General features: G+C 33.2%; 1 protein-coding gene across 2 annotated transcripts in view; it reads left to right on the top strand.

Annotated features, from left to right (window-relative positions):
* Positions 1–19,580, top strand: part of LOC127731841 (ATP-dependent RNA helicase DDX54-like) — a 57,100-nt gene that overhangs the window by 17,511 nt on the left and 20,009 nt on the right. For both annotated transcript variants that reach the window (XM_052240687.1, XM_052240688.1), the window contains 9 exons: positions 392–671; positions 1,406–1,537; positions 4,623–4,833; positions 6,871–7,005; positions 9,154–9,245; positions 9,590–9,725; positions 13,827–13,900; positions 14,368–14,544; positions 15,184–15,323. In XM_052240687.1, coding sequence (XP_052096647.1) covers positions 392–671; positions 1,406–1,537; positions 4,623–4,833; positions 6,871–7,005; positions 9,154–9,245; positions 9,590–9,725; positions 13,827–13,900; positions 14,368–14,544; positions 15,184–15,323 — 1,377 coding nt within the window. The remainder of the gene's footprint in view (positions 1–391; positions 672–1,405; positions 1,538–4,622; positions 4,834–6,870; positions 7,006–9,153; positions 9,246–9,589; positions 9,726–13,826; positions 13,901–14,367; positions 14,545–15,183; positions 15,324–19,580) is intronic.

The following is a 19,580-nucleotide window of genomic DNA, read 5'->3' on the forward strand; positions in this document are numbered from 1 at the left end:
CAGTGACGTTATAATAAGAAAAGTTAAAAAGGCAAAAAAAAGTATGAAATTGAAGAGCAAGGATTTGCCAAATACAGCTAGGATAAACAATTCCCAGAGTAGAACCACTAAAACTTAATTAAACGATACAATAAAAGCTAAAAGACAGAAAATGGTGGCCTATTATTCTTATCTTAAAGGTGTTTGTTGAAAAGGTACAAACAGAAGGACACAGTGATGCCTAGTAAAATATAAAATCTTTTGTATGACTGTTTGTTTCTCTATTGTGAGTTTAGTATATGTAGTAAGATCTTGATGTTTTTCAATGTACACTCAAGACATTTCAATGTGTCCTCTATATGTGATACTCATAATGAATCAGTAATTATTAATATTATTAATATATTTTTAGAATAATAGCAACACCTGGTCGATTGCTCCATGTCCTTGTAGAGATGAATCTGAAGTTACGGACTATAGAGTACATAGTTTTTGACGAGGCTGATCGGCTGTTTGAGATGGGTTTCCAGGAACAGATGACAGAGATCTTACATAGAGTTCCTGAGACTAGGCAGACCCTGTTGTTTTCAGCAACACTGCCTAAACTTCTGGTGGAATTTGCCAAAGCAGGTCTTCATGACCCGATCTTGATCAGATTGGATGTTGAAACAAAGATCAGTGAAAATTTAAAGGTACATATAAATTAAATCTCTTCATAAAGTATTTCAATTCCATATTTATAATAGGAAAGTGTACAGAAAATTGCTGCAGACAATTTAGTGGCTTGACAAATTTAATAGGCACTTCATAGGTACCTGCCTATAATGGAAGACTGCTCTCTAGATGTCTTTTGTTAACTGTACTGTTGGATTGTTGTCACATTGATACATACGCACATCTCCTTTTATTCATATTGAATTGAACAACACCATTTAAAAACAGTTTGGTCTTTTTGTTTTAAAAACATGCGACATTATGGCATAAAAATTTCTGTGTGTTTGTGGTTTATTGAATATTTTATTAGTAAACTTACCACAAATTAAACGGTATATTGTACTGTGTCTGATCATCTTTGTCTGCAATAATAAATAATAATAAACTGATTCTTTTTTCCTCCCGAAAACATGACAAGAATAATACAAATTTTACTTATTCTATTGGGTTTAAGAATAAAAATTCACTAATTCAGATTTTTTTTGTGAAAGGGCAACAATAAAAATTGTACATAATGCTGATTATATTTTGTGATTTTACTGATTAAAAAATTTCTAAAACAATGAAAAATACTACAGGAAAATTTGTTTACTGATTTAAAAAAACCAACTGAAAAATGAAAAGAACTTGTAATGGTCATTTTTTGAGTCAAAGTGAGAAGAATTAACATTTGACTAATTCAGACTGTTGTTTTTTTCTCATTTTATTCCAGATGTCTTTCTTTGGATGCAGAGAAGATGACAAGGCTTCAGTTTTAATTCATCTGCTGAAGAATATTATTGACCAATCAGAACAGACAGTAGTATTTGCTGCCACAAAACATCATGTGGAATATCTTAACATGGTATGTAAATAAAAGGTAGTATGTATGAATTAACGTTTTCCAAAAAAAAAAAAGATGAAAGAAGAATCATTTTTATACGCCCGTTTACGGGACGTATTATGGTATACCTCTGTCCGTCTGTCCGTTGTCAACATGTCGGACATTAACTCAAAAATGCTTTAACCAATTTGCATAAAACTTTGGTGAATTGTTTATATCTATTGACGTGAGCTCCCTTTCGTTTTTTATAAACTTTAGATTTTACGTTTCAGAGTTATGGGGTTTTATTCATTAAAAAAAGGGGGATATCCAGTTTTCGGACAATAAGTCAAGAATGCTTTCACCAACTTGCAAGAAATTGTGGTGAATTGTTTATATCTGTTGACATGAGCTCCCTTACGATTTTTATAAATTTTAGATTTTACGTTTCCGAGTTACAGGGTTTTATTCATAAAAAAGGAGGGATTTTCCAGTTTTCAGACAAAAACTCAAAAATGCTTTCAGCAATTCTTATGAAACTTTGGTGAATTGTTTGTATGTATTGATGTAAATTTTACATTTTACATTTCTGAGTTATGGGGTTTTATTCATTAAAAAAAGGGGTGATTTTCCAGTTTTCGGACAATAACTCAAAAATGCTGTCACCAATTCTCATGAAACGTTGGTGAATTGTTTATATCTATTGATTTAAGCTCCCTTTTTATTTTCATAAATTACTAATATGACATTTAGAATTAATTGAACTTTATTTGTTTATAGTCTGACAACAGATTTACTAAGTATTGCAAAACAGCAAGAAATCTTTAATTGAATATAAATTCAATTCATATAACCAATTTCAAGTTCTTTGACTACATTTATTCAGAAACCTATAATATGTCAAATATTTAATTACAATCCAAATTCGGACCTGAATCAAGCTTGAATATTGTGTCCATTTTTGCCCCAACTGTTCAGGGTTGGACCTCTGCGGGCGTATCTAGTTACAAAGATTATATTATGTTCTACTATGATTTGAAAAGCAATGACAAACTTGACTTGCATCTACAGTTTGATGGCCACTTTTCATTGTGTTGTTTTGATGCCTCTCATGAATGATTGCCACACATTTTCTTTGTGGTATACGTGGCTAAGTGGTCTAAGTATTGTGTTGTTTTGATGCCTCTCATGAATGATTGCCACACATTTTCTTTGTGGCCTACATGGCTAAGTGGCCTAAGTAGTTCTTCTACAGTGATCTGTCAACACTGAGGTTTGGAGTTAGAATCACTTGTGGCAGGTGTCTCCATTTTTGATTCAGCCATTTTGGATCTATGCGATCACTCTGTTTTTGGAGACGGTGCAGAATACTAAGTTGAAGACATGTCATGAAACAAATTATGTGTTTTTATGACTTGCAGAAACTTTCTACACCATTTTAAAATCATCAACTGCCAATTTTTGACATGTTATTTGCCCTTAAATTAAGAAAAGATTGGTCGAACAATCCTTTTATTTTAGATATACACTTGCATATAGTTCCTTTATAAATCAAAATTTATAATGATTTACTATTTATGAAATAAATTGAAAAAGTATTTTTACATCAATTGAATCAGTTGATAACAATTTTGAAAGTCTTATATTATTATCTTATGCTTGTGTAAGTTTTTGTTCTATGAAATTTAGGTCAACATGTGTGTTGATATATCTAAGTTGATTCCCACACTTTTTTGAAATGGTATTACTCCAATTCTTTCCATAGGCAAGTAAGAATCAGTATGATTAGAAACTGTCATGATTTGCAAATAATTACACTCAAAGGTGTTATTATTAATTGGAAACAACCCCAGTCTTAATTCACCACATTTAATATCTCATGACCTATTACATAATTAAATAGACACAATTTATTACACACCTAACTGAATACACACATTCTTGACCTCAATAGTAAACCTACAAATGTATTATTTATTTTGATCTACACTACATTAAACTATTCTGTTAATTTTGCTAGCTAGCTGAATGATTAATCAAACATGGTTTTTTTCAAAGAAAAGACAAAAAATATGTTTAAAAAATGCAAGCAAATTTTATTTCACTTGTAAAATCAGTGTCATTATCATCCGACATAAGTCAATAATCAAGATCTTACTAATTAATTAGTTACAATTATCAGAAATTTGGTTGAAACAATAAACAAAATTGCTTAACTCTTACCTGAGCATTTTCTGCAATAAAATTTATTTGTTTGTTCTACATTTATATCCAATTATATTGCTATTTAACAGTAATTGGAAATATATCATCATTAGGGATTTGTACATTTAAATTTGAATACAGGAAATGTATTTTTTCTTGATGAAGAATGAACACCAATTTAGATAAAAATTAGTTATTATTTTTTGTTGTTGAGAAAGTGCATTTCCAAGGCCTCTTTCTGGAAATTATTAAGCAAGTTATAATTATTGGCATGTAAAAAATATATTACTTGTTTGATGATTTCCCTTTCCATTTATGTCAATAACATTGAACTGCAAATACTTATAAAAAAAAAAATTCTGACAGTCTAAAATTGAAATATCAATATATATATATATATATCATTATTTGCATCAATATTGCGAAATTCACTACCTGTGTGCAATAACATAGAAATTTAACAGTAAGATTGGAAATGAAAAGAGAAAAAAAAATTGAAAAAAGTAATGTCAGAAAGAATATGAGACTAGCTATGAATTTGGCTGGATCACAACATCGACGATGCTTTGATTATTGACTAGGAAAGCCTGCTGAAGGTCAATGGTTTTCCTGCTGAAGGTCAATGGTTTTCCTACTGAAAGTCAATGATTTTCCTGCTGAAGGTCAATGGTTTTCCTGCTGAAGGTCAATGGTTTTCCTGCTGAAGGTCAATGGTTTTCCTACTGAAGGTCAATGGTTTTCCTGCTGAAGGTCAATAGTTTTCTCCAGGGAAATCTGGCTTCTTCCACCAATAAAAACTGGCAAGAGTGCTGAAAGTGGCATTTAACACCAACAAGCAATCAATCATATTTTCCTTCAGACATATTAAGTAAGTATTAGTTCCACAAATTATTTATCATACTGTGTAATTATACTTTTACAGCTACTTCAGAAAGCAGGTATAGACTCCACATACATCTACAGTTCTTTAGACCAAACAGCCCGTAAAATTGCTGTTGGAAAATTCGTGAACAAAAAATCATCAGTTATGATAGTGACAGACATAGCTGCCAGAGGAATAGATATACCTCTGTTGGACAATGTTATAAATTACAACTTCCCAGCGAAAGGAAAGCTTTTTGTTCATAGAGTTGGTAAGATTTTTAAAACTTGGATATCCTCATTTTACTTTGCTCCAAAGGAGGGGTGTATTCTGTATGTTACACTTTTCACAGTAACTTCAAATCAGTTCTTCTATTTATTTGTTACTGAGCTGCTTTTTGGTATACTTTACAATGTAGCCCTTTTTTTCACTTTTGTATTTCCTGTTTGCATTGTTATCATAGTGGTAAGCTATACCATGTGACATATTTTTATACGACCGCAAATGTGGTTGTATATTGGTATGACGTTGGCGTCGTTGTCGTCGTCCGAAGACACATTGGTTTTCGCACTCTAACTTTAGTTTAAGTGAATGGATCTCTATGAAATTTTACCATAAGGTTCAATACAACAAAAGGAAGGTAAGGATTGATTTTGGGGGTTATGGTTTCAACAGTTAAGGAATTAGGGGCCAAAAATAAGCATTTTTGTAACTTCCAGACATAACTTGTGTGTTAGCGTATGGATCTCTCTTACATTGTACCACAAGGTTCCATATCACAAAGGGAATGCTGGGATTGATTTTGGGGGTAATTGCCTCAAAATTGTAGGAATTAGGGGCCAAAAAAGGGGCAAAAAACAAGCATTTTTCTAGTTTCATGACAATAACTTGTGTGTAAGTGTATGGATCTTTCTGAAATTGTACTACAAGGTTTCATGTCACAAAGGAAAAGCTGGAATTGAGTTTGGGGGTAATTGCCCAAAACATTTAGGAATTAGGGGCCAAAAAGGGGCCAAAAATAAGCATTTTTCTAGTTTCCAGACAATAACTTGTGTTCAAGTGTATGGATCTCTCTGAAAATGTTCTGCAAGGTACCATACCACAAAGGGAAGGCTGGGATGGATTTTGGGGGTAATTGCCTCAAAATTTTAGGAATTAGGGACCAAAAAGGGGCAAAAAACAAGCATTTTTCTAGTTTCAGGACAATATCTTGTGTGTAAGTGTATGGATCTTTATGAAATTGTACTACAAGGTTCCATATCACAAAGGGAAAGCTGGGTTTGAGTTTGGGGGTAATTGCCCAAAACATTTAGGAATTTGGGGTCAAAAAGGGGCAAAAAATAAGCATTTTTCTAGTTTCCAGACAATAACTAGTGTTCAAGTGTATGGATCTCTCTGAAATTGTTCTGCAAGGTACCATACCACAAAGGGAAGGCTTGGATGGATATTGGGGGTAATTGCCTCAAAATTTTAGGAATTAGGGGCCAAAAAGGGGCAAAAAACAAGCATTTTTCTAGTTTCAGGACAATAACTTGTGTGTAAGTGTATGGATCTTTATGAAATTGTACTACAAGGTTCCATATCACAAAGGGAAAACTGGGTTTGAGTTTGGGGGTAATTGCCTTAAACGTTTAGGAATTTGGGGCCAAAAAGGGGCAAAAAAAGAAGCATTTTTCTACTTTCCAGACAATAACTTGTGTTCATGTGTATGGATCTCTCTGAAATTGTACTGCAAGGTACCATACCATAAAGGGAAGGCTGGGATTGATATTGGGGGTGATGAATCATAAGGGGGTTCAAAAATTTGGGGGGGGATTTTTTTTCCTTTTTTTTTCTTTAAAATTTTCCATTTTAAATTGGTTATTTCTGATTTATATATAAAAGCAAATAATGATATGGTTTGAATAGGTAAATTAAAAATTTTTAAGTTCTTAGACCACATTCATTCTGTGTCAGAAACCTATGCTGTGTCAAATATTTAATCACAATGCAAATTCAGTGCTGTATCAAGCTTGAATGTTGTGTCCATACTTGCCCCAACTGTTCAGGGTTCGACCTCTGCGGTCGTATCAAGCTGCGCCCAGCGGAGCATTTAGTTAGATCCTACATTTATCGACTTCCTGTTTGCCACAGTCATGTATGTTCTTCACATTGATGCACACATATTAAAGTTTTTTTTTAAACTGGACTTGTTATCTTATACTGGCTAGCAAGTTATCATAAAGATGTTGTGGAATAACTAAAACTTTTGAATAGAATAGTGTATTTTCATACTTGAAATATATCCGTTATTTGGTTTTTTTTTCAGGTAGAGTAGCCAGAGCAGGGAGGAGTGGTATGGCTTATTCTCTTGTTTCATTGGACGAGATGCCTTATCTTCTGGATCTTTGTGTATTCTTGGGCAGATCATTGAAAGTAGTTCCGCTAGATAAAAAAGTCACAGGTACTGCTTATTTTCATTATTTCAGTAAAAGTGCAATTTGTAGATTTATGTTATTTTGCTGAATGCAACGTTGCAAACCTGAAGTAAACTTTTTCTTTTTAGACCTTTTAGCTTTTGATGCATTAAAAGGTTAACAGGAATCACACAAATACTGGACCACATCAGCCACCAACACCTGACTTCTCCTAAAAATAACAGATGTACAAACAATGACAAACAACATAGCCCATTGCCAGATATCTTGGCTTGGTGTTGGCACAAAATGTGGTGGGGTTTAACCAGTTTTATGTGTTCATAAACCTTCTCTACTCTCCCCTTTACCTCTCTAGACCATATGATGTAAAATTTAAAAAATCACCAAAAAAAACACATGCAAAGTGTAGCTACCAACAGGATGACCACTAACTTGAACAAGAAAATAAAGAAATTGCTCATAACTTGGAAAGTAGTGTCAAAATGCTTAACTATTCCTGTCCAAAAGGTATGATTTTGTAGATGGTTATTCAAACAAATTAAAGTGGACAATAAAATAGGTGTTTCCTTTAGACTTGTTTGCTCAAAATCGATGAAGTACCCACAGAAATATTTCCTTAATCTACAAAAATTGGTACGCAGCAAAATAAATGAATCTACAGTATCACATGTTAAAGCACAGATTCTTGAAAGTTGTTGCACAGTTTTTTCTTGATCATTTATACCTTGAGATTTTTTATACCTGTCTATCAATCTGTGTTTGATATGGATATTATCTGACCTGAGTATAATTTCTAACATGTGAAGACTTACCTTGTCAGTCAGAAAAATAATAGAAGTTAAAAGCTTTCTTTTAATGTTAGCTTTTTAATGACACTCAACTGAGGGGGTTGACAGGGGGTCCATGATTCCCACTTCCCTCCACCAATCTCCCATTTCCCTCCCACTCTACTCCCACTTCCCTCCGCCTCTACTCCCACTTCCCTCCCCTCTACTCCCACTTCCCTCTCCCTCAACTCCCATTTCCCTTATTTGTCCACATCCTCATTCCCAAATCCCTATTTTTTTCTTCCCCTGGCTGCCACTTCCCTCCCCCTCATTCCCAGGTTCCCTTAACCCTGTCCACCCCCTCTCAACTAATTATAGTTAAACAATAATAATTTAATTTTGGATGTAACACATATTCTGATTGGCTGAAAGTGTTTTGTCTATCAGCTCATAGACATAATTTTATCATGTGACCGTGACGTCATTAACGTTTTTATCATGATTTACTCCATTTTAAAATTAAATTATAAGGAATGACTTTAATATTTTTTCTGTCTATTCAAAATAACCTAAAAAATGTGGTGCACACTTTTAGATAACCCGCTATGTGTGTTATTCAGTGTGCACAACATTTTTTATGTTATTTCTTTATAGACAGAAAATATATTACAGTCATTCCTTAATTAAACATGGGAGTATCACAAGATTTTACCAAACCACTTTAGTAGAATATTCCTTTGGTGTAGATTACTAGATTTTAAAAGAAAAATATCAACTATATGTCCCACATACCTCACAATAGGAGTTTTTGGTATAAAGTAAACATTTGATTTATATTTATTATGGATCGAAGTTATTGCTTCAAAATTATTTATAAAGTTTTAACAAAGCACAAAATTTGAAAATTTTGAAACATGTCCTTATTTAGGAATGTGCAAGTGCTGGTGTCATTTGTTTTCAAAGACAGTTACAAAACTTACCCTGTTTTGACCCCATTTTTTAAAGCAACAATGGACTGTGAGAGACTTATTTGGGATCTTTTTTGGTTCGATGTAGATTGTTTAGGTTTTTTTCCCAAACAATTGCCTTAAATCAATTCAAAGAATGTTGTACGTTATATATAACATTCACGTACATTTTACGACACTTATAGAAATATGAATACTTTATACAACAAATCATTGGTCCATAAAGGGAATGTTGCAAATATTGAATATATATTATCAACATAAGGAAAAAGAAAAGGTTAATGTATAATTTTTTGCTCCTGTTAGTAGTAAGTACAGAAATTTTTAAGAAAAACTTTTTTTTTTCGATGATAGTAATCGAAGCTGATGCTTTTGTTATTATGGCACTGTACCACATTACTATAGATGTCTTACATCAAATAAGATGGGTTTTTTTCAGATGATGATGGTTTTTATGGCTTGGTACCTCAAGATGTTATTGATGACATGGCAGAAAAAACAAGAATCTGGCATACAGAAATGGCAGAACTAGTAAGAGTTATCTTTCTTTGTATAGTAAATAAATTGAGAGTTTTTTACTTCTTTCTCAGTTGTATGACAAATTTTATGTAATTTTGCAGGAGGTATGAAACTGTTTGAAATTTAAGGGGTTGAAAGAAAACTCATTGATTTGATACAATAAAAAGTCAAAATTAAGGAAAAAACAAATTATTAGATAGAAATAAATTTATTGTTCTTCAGACTTCCTTGCTTCTAAACCTTCTTAATTAGAATTTCAAAAACAGATTGAAATCTAATTTATCACCTGTTTTTGAGAAAGTCTCTTTAGGTACAATTTGCCTTTTTTTCCTGCAGTTCTTTATTTCTTTTTTCAGGAAAGCATGAAGAAGGTGGTAGAGAATGCACTGAATAAATATATTAAGTCTCGACAAGCACCTGCTGCTGAGTCAATTAAACGTTATAAAGAGATGAATAAATCTGGAGTCAAACCTGGGGTTCATCCAGTCTTTGGTAAGGATATAAACGTTATAAAGAGATGAATAAATCTGGAGTCAAACCTGGGGTTCATCCCGTCTTTGGTCAGGATAGAAACGTTATAAAGAGATGAATAAATCTGGAGTCAAACCTGGGGTTCATCCAGTCTTTGGTCAGGATAGAAACGTTATAAAGAGATGAATAAATCTGGAGTCAAACCTGGGGTTCATCCAGTCTTTGGTCAGGATAGAAATGTTATAAACAGATGAATAAATCTGGAGTCAAACCTGGGGTTCATCCAGTCTTTGGTCAGGATATAAACGTTATAAACAGATGAATAAATCTGGAGTCAAACCTGGGGTTCATCCAGTCTTTGGTCAGGATATAAACGTTATAAAGAGATGAATAAATCTGGAGTCAAACCTGGGGTTCATCCAGTCTTTGGTCAGGATATAAACGTTATAAAGAGATGAATAAATCTGGAGTCAAACCTGGGGTTCATCCAGTCTTTGGTAAGGATATAAACGTTATAAAGAGATGAATAAATCTGGAGTCAAACCTGGGGTTCATCCCGTCTTTGGTAAGGATATAAACGTTATGAAGAGATGAATAAATCTGGAGTCAAACCTGGGGTTCATTCAGTCTTTGGTAAGGATATAAACGTTATAAAGAGATGAATAAATCTGGAGTCAAACCTGGGGTTCATCTAGTCTTTGGTAAGGATATAAACGTTATAAAGAGATGAATAAATCTGGAGTCAAACCTGGGGTTCATCCAGTCTTTGGTAAGGATATAAACGTTATAAACAGATGAATAAATCAGGAGTCAAACCTAGTGTTCATCCAGTCTTTGGTAAGAATATAAACGTTATAAACAGATGAATAAATCTGGAGTCAAACCTGGGGTTCATCCCTTCTTTGGTAAGAATATAAACGTTATAAACAGATGAATAAACTAGGAGTCAAACCTGGAGTTCATCCAGTCTTTGGTAAGGATATAATTGTTATAAACAGATGAATAAATCAGGAGTCAAACCTGGGGTTCATCCAGTCTTTGGTAAGGATAGAAACGTTATAAAGAGATGAATAAATCGGGAGTCAAACCTGAGGTTCATCCAGTCTTTGGTCGGGATATAAACGATATAAAGAGATGAATAAATCTGGAGTCAAACCTGGGGCTCATCCAGTCTTTGGTAAGGATAGAAACGTTATAAAGAGATGTATAAATCTGGAGTCAAACCTGGGGTTCATCCAGTCTTTGGTAAGGATATAAATGTTATAAAGAGATGAATAAATCTGGAGTCAAACCTGGGGTTCATCCAGTCTTTGGTAAGGATATAAATCAGGGGTTAAAATTTTCATTTTTCACTGAAAAGTCCTGGACCTTTACAACAGTAAAGTGGAAGGTCCACACCTTAGGATGAATGGTCCAAACATTGAGTTTTGATTAGATCAATTTTAAGATTTTGTGTCCCTCTCACTAAAGCACTATGCCTATCAGAGTGGGTTGGGTATTTTACATGGTTCCGGAAGCTTCTCCGAAGCACAGCCAAGGGCGATCTTTCTGCCAATGAGACTTGAATTTTCGCACACGTTTTTCGCGATCATAACTTTTATCCTTGTTTAAACTTTCATAGCTTCGTTGTCGGACTTCTTTTGTTTAGCTACTCCCGAAGTAGTCAGAATTTCAACTGCCTCGCCCGTTTTTCTCTTAGAAGACATCTCGCCAAAGCGAAACAAACTCATGGTTTAGCAACATTGACAACCACATGTGTTAATATGACGAACGTGGACCTCGACGAAAGCACCCATAAAAATTTTCATCTGACACGCTGTTAGCCTGTACTATTAATGAACTAGGAAGTAGGTCACTAAGTTAAAAATAAATTTCAGCACAAAGCTTATTTATCGTGACTCATTACCACATCAATTTACAAGTTATAACAAAGTGTTTCATACAGAAATTCATCATATATGTTTTCTGAAACTTGAAAATCTAAAGTCCGTCGGGTGCAGCTAATAAACAAATCGGAAGTCCGACCGTAAATCTTATAGGTCCCGGACCTCGGACCACCGCTAATTTGAACCCCTGTAAATGTTATAAAGAGATGAATAAATCTGGAGTCAAACCTGGGTTCATCCAGTCTTTGGTAAGGATAGAAACCTTATAAAAAGATCAATAAAACTGGAGTCAAACCTGGGTTCATCCAGTCTTTGGTAAGGATAGAAAAGTTATAAAGAGATGAATAAATCTGGAGTCAAACCTGGGTTCATCCAGTTTTTGGTAAGGATACACACTAAATAAGTATTCCCTTCTCATAATGGATTCCTTTGCATAAGAGTAAAACTAAATGTTGTCTTCTATAAGTAATTATCTTTGGTGTGTGTGTGATTTGGTGGTGGGGGGTGAAGTAGTTGCCGTTTCATAAACCCCTCCTCTCTAACATATGCTGTTATATTAGAATTTGTTCTAGGTATGGTGAGATGTATATTCCTGTTTAAGAGCACACCCTGGTTTTGTGATGGGTTTGTGTTGATCAGATTTTAGTTTATTTTATAATGTTTTTTGGACTGTTTTTAGCTCACCTGGCCCAAAGGGCCAAGTGAGCTTTTCTCATCACTTGGCGTGTAATCTTTTACAAAAATCTTCTTCTCTGAAACTACTGAGACAAATTTAACCATACTTGGCCATAATCATTATTAGGGTATCTAGTTTAAAAAATTTGTCCGATGACCCCGCCTTCCAACCATCATGGCCAACTTGGTTAAAAATAGAACATAGGGGTAAAATGCAGTTTTTGGTTTATATCTCTGAAACTAAAGCATTTAGAGCAAATCTGACAGGTAGCAAAAATGTTCTTCAGATTTAGATTTATCTGCCCTGAAATTTTCAGACGAATCCGACAACCCGTTGTTGGGTTGCTGCCCCTGAGTTAGTAATTTTTCAAAAATTTTGCAGTTTTTTGTAATTATCTTAGATATCATTATAATATCTAATATCTAATACTATTAATTATGATTTTAACCTTATTTTATATGATTTCCAAAGCATCAGTAAATACAGGTGAGCGACACAGGCTCTTGAGAGCCTCTAGTTTGTCTTTTCATAATTTATTCTTTTTAGCCAAGATGTATTTTTTTAAACTAAGGTTTTTATTACTCCCTTGGTACATCTATTTTTCCAATCAAAGGTTTATTTGTATACATTATTTAGGGGCCAGCTAAAGCCCACTGGGTGCTTGATTTTCTGGCTTTGTTGAAGACCCATTGGTGGTGTTGGGCTGTGTTCTGCTCTTTGGTCAGGTTGACTCTTTTTTTATACCCCCGCAACTGAAAGTTGGGGGGCATATTGTTTTCTCCCTGTCCGTCCGTTCATCCTTCTGTCCGTCCAACTGAATGTTGGGGTGCATATTGTTTTACCCCTGTCCGTCCATCCGTCCTTCCGTCTGCCGTCTTTCTGTCCATCCGTCCCATTATAGGTATATAGCTGTTCCACACAACTCCTCTTACAGTTTGAATGCTTGGAAGTTTTCACTTTTCTGGCTGTTTGTACATATATTGAAGGTGTGCATGTGGTCCGGGTTTTGACTTTATTGATATTTGCTCTTTTTATTGAGAGATAGTTAAACTTTGTCATTTTTGGAGTATTTACTTGCATAAGAGGTGCATAGCCATTCCAGATAACTCCTCCTACAGTTTGAATGCTAGGAAGTTTTCACTTTGCTGGCTGTTTGTAAGTATATTGAAGGTGTGCATGTAGTCAGGGTTTAGATTTTTATTAATATTTGCTCTTTTGGGAGATAGTTGAACTTTGTCATTTTTGGAGTACCAGGTATATACTTGCATAAGAGGTGCAAAGTGTTTCCGGATAACTCCTCTTACAGTGAACCATAGACCTATGTGCTTCCATGCTCATCTTTGTGTATTTTAAGATAACACTTTGCATCTACGGGGGCATCATTTTTGTATCCCAGACACAATTATATCTCAAAGAAAGTTCTACATTGACTTTGTTATAATACAGTTACTTCAGAGTGGAGTGCAGGGGCATCACTTAGTCTAGTTTTCTTTTCTATTCTATATTGATAATATAATAGAAGTATTGACATTTAACATGATTTATCCCATTTTATTTCAGGTGATTATGACAGTATAAAAGAAGATGGACGATTACAGTTGTTAAATGCTCTGAAGTCATACAAGGCCAACACGGTTAGTTTTATACAATAGTTTTACATTTACATTATTAATTTGATTGAAAGGAGATGTAGGGTATATGTCAATTAGACAGCAACCAAACAACTAAAAAAACACAATACATTCTATCTGAAGAGAAGCTAGTAAAAAAGGGTTACAAAAATTTGGAAGTAAGAGTTACGATATTTGGTTATTATTTTGTACAGACAATAAAACATGCATTGATTCTTAATGATACAGGATGTCTTTAAGTGCTATGTGTTAACATAAATTTGTGTGGTTGATGTATGTAAAATATTTTCACAAGGTAGTGTAAATTCAAAAATTATTGCCTACATTTATTATACAAACTTTAGCAAAACAACAAAATCGAAAATCCCGGAAAATACATTTTTTCCCTAATTCCATGAAAAATGGTACCCAAGAAAATAAAATTAATCCTCAGTAAAATTTGCTAGAATTTAGTTATTCAACAATTTCAGACTATATTTGAAGTAAATGCCACGTCTAAAACAAAAGCATTTGGTGTGATGAAGAAGAAACGTGGATACCATCAAGGAGTGATTAAACAACAGGTCAATAGGTTGGTAGGGGAGACGACTCCATCATACAGAGAAACTTTACACAAACAAGATGCAGCAGATGAGGATGACTTGACAGTGAGTAATGTTTCTTGTCAATAGAGTGATGTCCCTTGGATATATTGATTATATGGAAAATTGCATTGTAAGCTCTCTCACATGTTCAATGTTTTCCAGGTTTTTATCAAATTTATATCAAAGGTTTATATCAGCAATGTCTTGGACAAATTCAATAATCAGTGCTGATCAAATATTTTTAAAAGAGTTATGCCCCTTGGAAATATTAATTATATTGGAAATTGCATTGTATTTGCTTTCAAGCCTTCATTTCTCTAAGATATTTATAAAAATGTAGATTAAATATGTGCAAGGCAGGAGACATTGAAACTCTTGTTCTTTTATATACATGTATAATACGATTGGTGACATTATTAACAAAACTTACATGTAGTATAACACACTTGTATAAATTACAAGATGAAAGCGTAAAAACTAGAAAAGATTAAAAAAACAGTCTTGTTGATCAAAGTATATAAACTATGTGACAAATTTTCCATTATTTACAATGTAAATACTAAATTTGACTTGTTTTTTTTTCCATTTATTTTTTTTTTTTGTTATGGTTTTTTCCTGTCTTTCTTTGACTTAAGCATTTTTATTTTCCCTTTCGTATCTTTCACCTCATTTTAAATTATCCATGATTTATATTTTCCACAGAATACTTTCAATGTTGTGATTGGTAAAAAGAGACCAGGTCAGACAACTGTGGACTCGAGTACAAAGAAAAGGAAAGTGGAAATTAGAGATGAAGAGAATTATCTCCATTATACACCATCAGACTTTGATACTGAGAGCAGGTAATAAAAGAAACTAAAAAAAGGGGGGGGGGGAGGTAAAAACGAAAAAGGATTCAAATCAAATTTATTTTGTTAAATTTATATATCATAGCAACATCATTTATTTATTTTTAATATAGGCAAATGTTATTTCAGTTTCAGAGCTTAGGACAGTAAGGTTGTTCATTTTTTTTTTTTATAGAAAAAAAAAGCATTTAGACTATTTTCTGCTAAATTTAAAACAGGGGTCTGCCAAAGAATGACATTCTTGGTGGGCTAGCCTGAACCATTTTCTGATAATACTAAAAAGACACATGACTGTGAAGTTCAGTAATCTTCAGATTATAGTTAACTCTTGTTGTCAAGAACTCGGTTGACTGGAAATTTCAGATGAGTCTAAATTTTCCTGTGGTCCGAACTTTGTTCCTAACAAGTTTTTGTATATAGAATCCTGATGAATCGTTGGAATTGAATCCAATTTGGATGAAACCAAATTAACTGTCCCATAGTTAACATTTAATTTGAGTGAGTTGTGATGAACCAATACACATGTGTCAAGCATCACCTAAGGATTTATATGGATTGACCAGTTTACCTGACAATGTACCTGTAATTAAAAATGTCAGGTCATTGACCACTGTATTGATTTATGACATTGAGCTGCGTCATCGGATAGAAATAGTCCTTATGCGAACGAATATCAATACATCTGTAGGCTTATTTCGGGTTGGAAAAAATCTCTATGAAAAGTCTTTAACTGTTTGAAATTAAGTAGATATAAGAACCCTAAAAACAGACCATAATTCATCATTTATTTCGTATTTGAATGTTCTAAAATCAATCAAAGTCTTAAACATGTACCTGTATACGGGCACTTGCATAAGGTCGATTTCTATCCGACACAGATCAAATTCTTTTCCACTGAGTGTTCAATTAAGAATTTCTTTGATCACCTTGATAAATAATTAGTAGTGTTTTGTTATAGATTATGAACAATTATTTCAAGTGTTTTAGAATCAATTAACTGTTATCAAACATTAATGTGCTTGGTTGTGCTTGGTTGTGCATTTAGTGGAGATAAAGTGAGCAACTCAAATCTACTCAATAGGCGTCTGTAATCTTTTGTATTCTCTTGTGGAAAAAGATCGAAATAAAAGAAAATGAAAAGAAATCGAAATTTTCTAAAATCTGTGAAATTATTTACTTATGTTATATAAGGGTTGTGTTCTTTTCTTTCAACATGCCTTTGAAACAATGTTAAAAATCATTCTATTGGCCCCAAAAAACAGGAAAAATTGTTACTGTACAAAGCAATAACAAAGAGAAAAAAAAACTTTATTTTAATTATAAAAGAAAATTACATACAGGTACTTCAGCTCAGACCAAAATGTTGATCCCCAACCCATATATATCTGAATTTATTTTAGCCGTACCAAGCAAAGCAAGTGTTGTGTCCCTTGTTCTGTCAAACTTCTAGTATTTGTTTTAGTTGAAATTACGGTTATCTCAAAATATTTCTCAGGTCTGGCTGACTTTGAGATAACGAGAGTCCACTAGTACTGTATGCAGAAGAAAATTTACAAGAAGTTGAGACAACAGCAATAAAAAGGCTGTATTTCTGTTTCAGGACCAATTTGTTTACAGAAATATAGATCCGACCACTGCATCAAGTACGCTACCATATTTCTACACTCGAGACAGTTAAATTTTAAAATTTAAAAAGCAAGCTAGGCTTGCCAAGCTTTTTTAATATTTAGAATTTAGCTGTTGAGAGTGGAGAAATATTGTAATACATGAGATATAGTGGTGGAATCTGTTTCTCTAATGATTTTAAGACGATATCTAAACGAGTTTATCCTTCCTCTTCAAAGTTTGCAGAAAGTTGTGTTCTTTATATGTGACGTCATCGGGCATGATTGCCTTTTTTCATGACGTCACAATAGGAAATTCAGAAGAAGAAATAAAACAATTTGACATCAGACATAATTGAAATTTCGACCAATCATTTGCCGAGAACAAAGTTTTTTCTAGAGATGAGAAATATTTTCTCACACTGATCGAGACATGTGAAAATAGCATGAAAATTAGAGAAATGGCAATTTATATACTGTTATTCCCATTTTCTACATACTGTGAAAATAATACTTTTACCCACTCATAGCACCTGGGATTACCCCTTTTTTTTGGTGGGGTTGGTGTTGCTCAGTATTCAGATTTTTTATGTAGTGCTTGTAGATTGTTGTCTTTTTGTTGTTTTTAGCTTTTCGTCAGGATTTTATCTGTCTCTCTATTACTTACAAGTTTTGATTCTGTCTCTTTTTTACCCGTGTTTTGAGTCATGATCAGACCCACCTTCCACAATTTTCTCACCCTTTTCCAGAATAAAGGGCAAAAAAATAGAGAATAGAAAAAAATAGCCACAGAAAAATAAAGAATAGAGAATTATGCTGTGTTTAAATATAAAGAATAGAGAAAAATGTTATTAAAAATTAAATAATAAAGAAATGAGAGCCTCATATAATATTACCAGTTTGGTATCCCCATTATATGATAGAGTTATTAAAATATTGTATTTTTTCCAGAGTTATTGGACATAAATAAAAAATATTATGGAATTTAAAGTTTTGTACTAACTCAGACATACCTTGAACTGATTTACCTCAAACTTAAACAAATTATTGTAAACAGTAGGAGACTGGGGTCCGTATACTTTTAAATGAGTGTCACTTTTATAGTTAGGGAGGTGTTGATTTTAAAAAATCAAAGATATGAAAACAAATAATGATCATTAACTCCAGAATGCTTTGAAAGATTTAATTACTGTGGATTCATATATTTTCGTGGGTGACAATTTTCATGGATATAGGGACAGTTGCATTTTCGTAGATATTTGATTTCGTGGTATTGCCAAAATCTGCATATAAGCTTATTGAAAATTTGTACTTGGTTGAACAGAATTTTAGGAATTTCTGGTTCACCTTTACCTATGAAATCCATGAAAATAAATATCCCATAAATAATACTGAATCCACAGTATTCAATATTTTTCCAAGAGTTCACATTATTTTTATAGGCCTGTTTACGGGACGTATTATAGTACACTGATGTTCATCCGTTCGTCTATCCGTCCGTTGTCAACATGTCGGACAATAACTCAAAAACACTTTAACCAATTTGCATGAAACTTTGGAGAAATGTTAATACCTATTGACATGAGCTCGTTTCGATTTTTATAAATTTTAGATTTTACATTTCCGAGTTATGGGGTTTTATTCATTAAAAAAGGGGGATTTTCCAGTTTTCGGACAATAACTCAAAAATGCTTTGAGCAGTTTTCATGAAACTTTGGTGGATTGTTAACATCTATTGATGTAAGCTCCCTTTTTATTTTTATAAATTTTAGATTTTATGTTTCCAAGTTATGGGATTTTATTCATAAAAAAGGGGGGATTTTCCGGTTTTTGGACAAAAGGGATTTGAGCAGTTTTCATGAAACTTTGGTGACTTGTTTATATCTATTGAATAACCTCCCTTTAGTTTTTTATAAATTTCTGATATGACATTTTGGAGTTATGGAACTTAATTCTTTGAAAAACAGACGGACGTATCATGCGCTCATGGAGCAGCTCTTTATTTAGAATATAGGAAACTGACTTTATTAGAAAGAATATCCTGCTAGGGCAAGCTGATATTAGAGCTGATGAAGTCAGTATAAAAAAATTGAATGCCATTATTCTTTTTATAAGCATTTTGTCTTAACTGTATGGTTTTTTTTGGTTGAGAATATGAAGTAAAATGAAATAGTTAGTAAAACTACTTTTACGCTTTCAAAACGTTGGGATAGTTGTTCGGTTGTTTGAATGAAGTCGCATGCATTTCATTGATAAATTGACGAGGATGCACTTGAGCATGTGTCTTGTGACGTTGCTGCACTGATACATGACATCATTGCCTAATATTGTTTTGAGTATCAAGTCCTGTCTATGATCTTAAAAATATTAGGCAGTAAGATCAAAGAGAAAATGTGAAAATTGCCAATGAAGAGGATGTATAACTATGGATCCACTGTTTATTTATGTAATGTCATTATGAACAAGACAGCTTATGGAGTATTAACTCATGACAAAAATGATACTTGATATTGACAAAACTAGCATCAAAAGTACAGTGCTTTTGTTGTAGTTCTTCATCTCAAAAATACAGTGATGCCTACAACACAGAGCAAAAACTTATACCTGCAAGTTCATGACAGCCACTAGCATCGCAGTATGAGTCTCT

This window comes from Mytilus californianus, unplaced genomic scaffold (genome assembly GCF_021869535.1).
Source record: "Mytilus californianus isolate M0D057914Y unplaced genomic scaffold, xbMytCali1.0.p SCAF_21, whole genome shotgun sequence".
Lineage (NCBI taxonomy): Eukaryota > Metazoa > Mollusca > Bivalvia > Mytilida > Mytilidae > Mytilus > Mytilus californianus.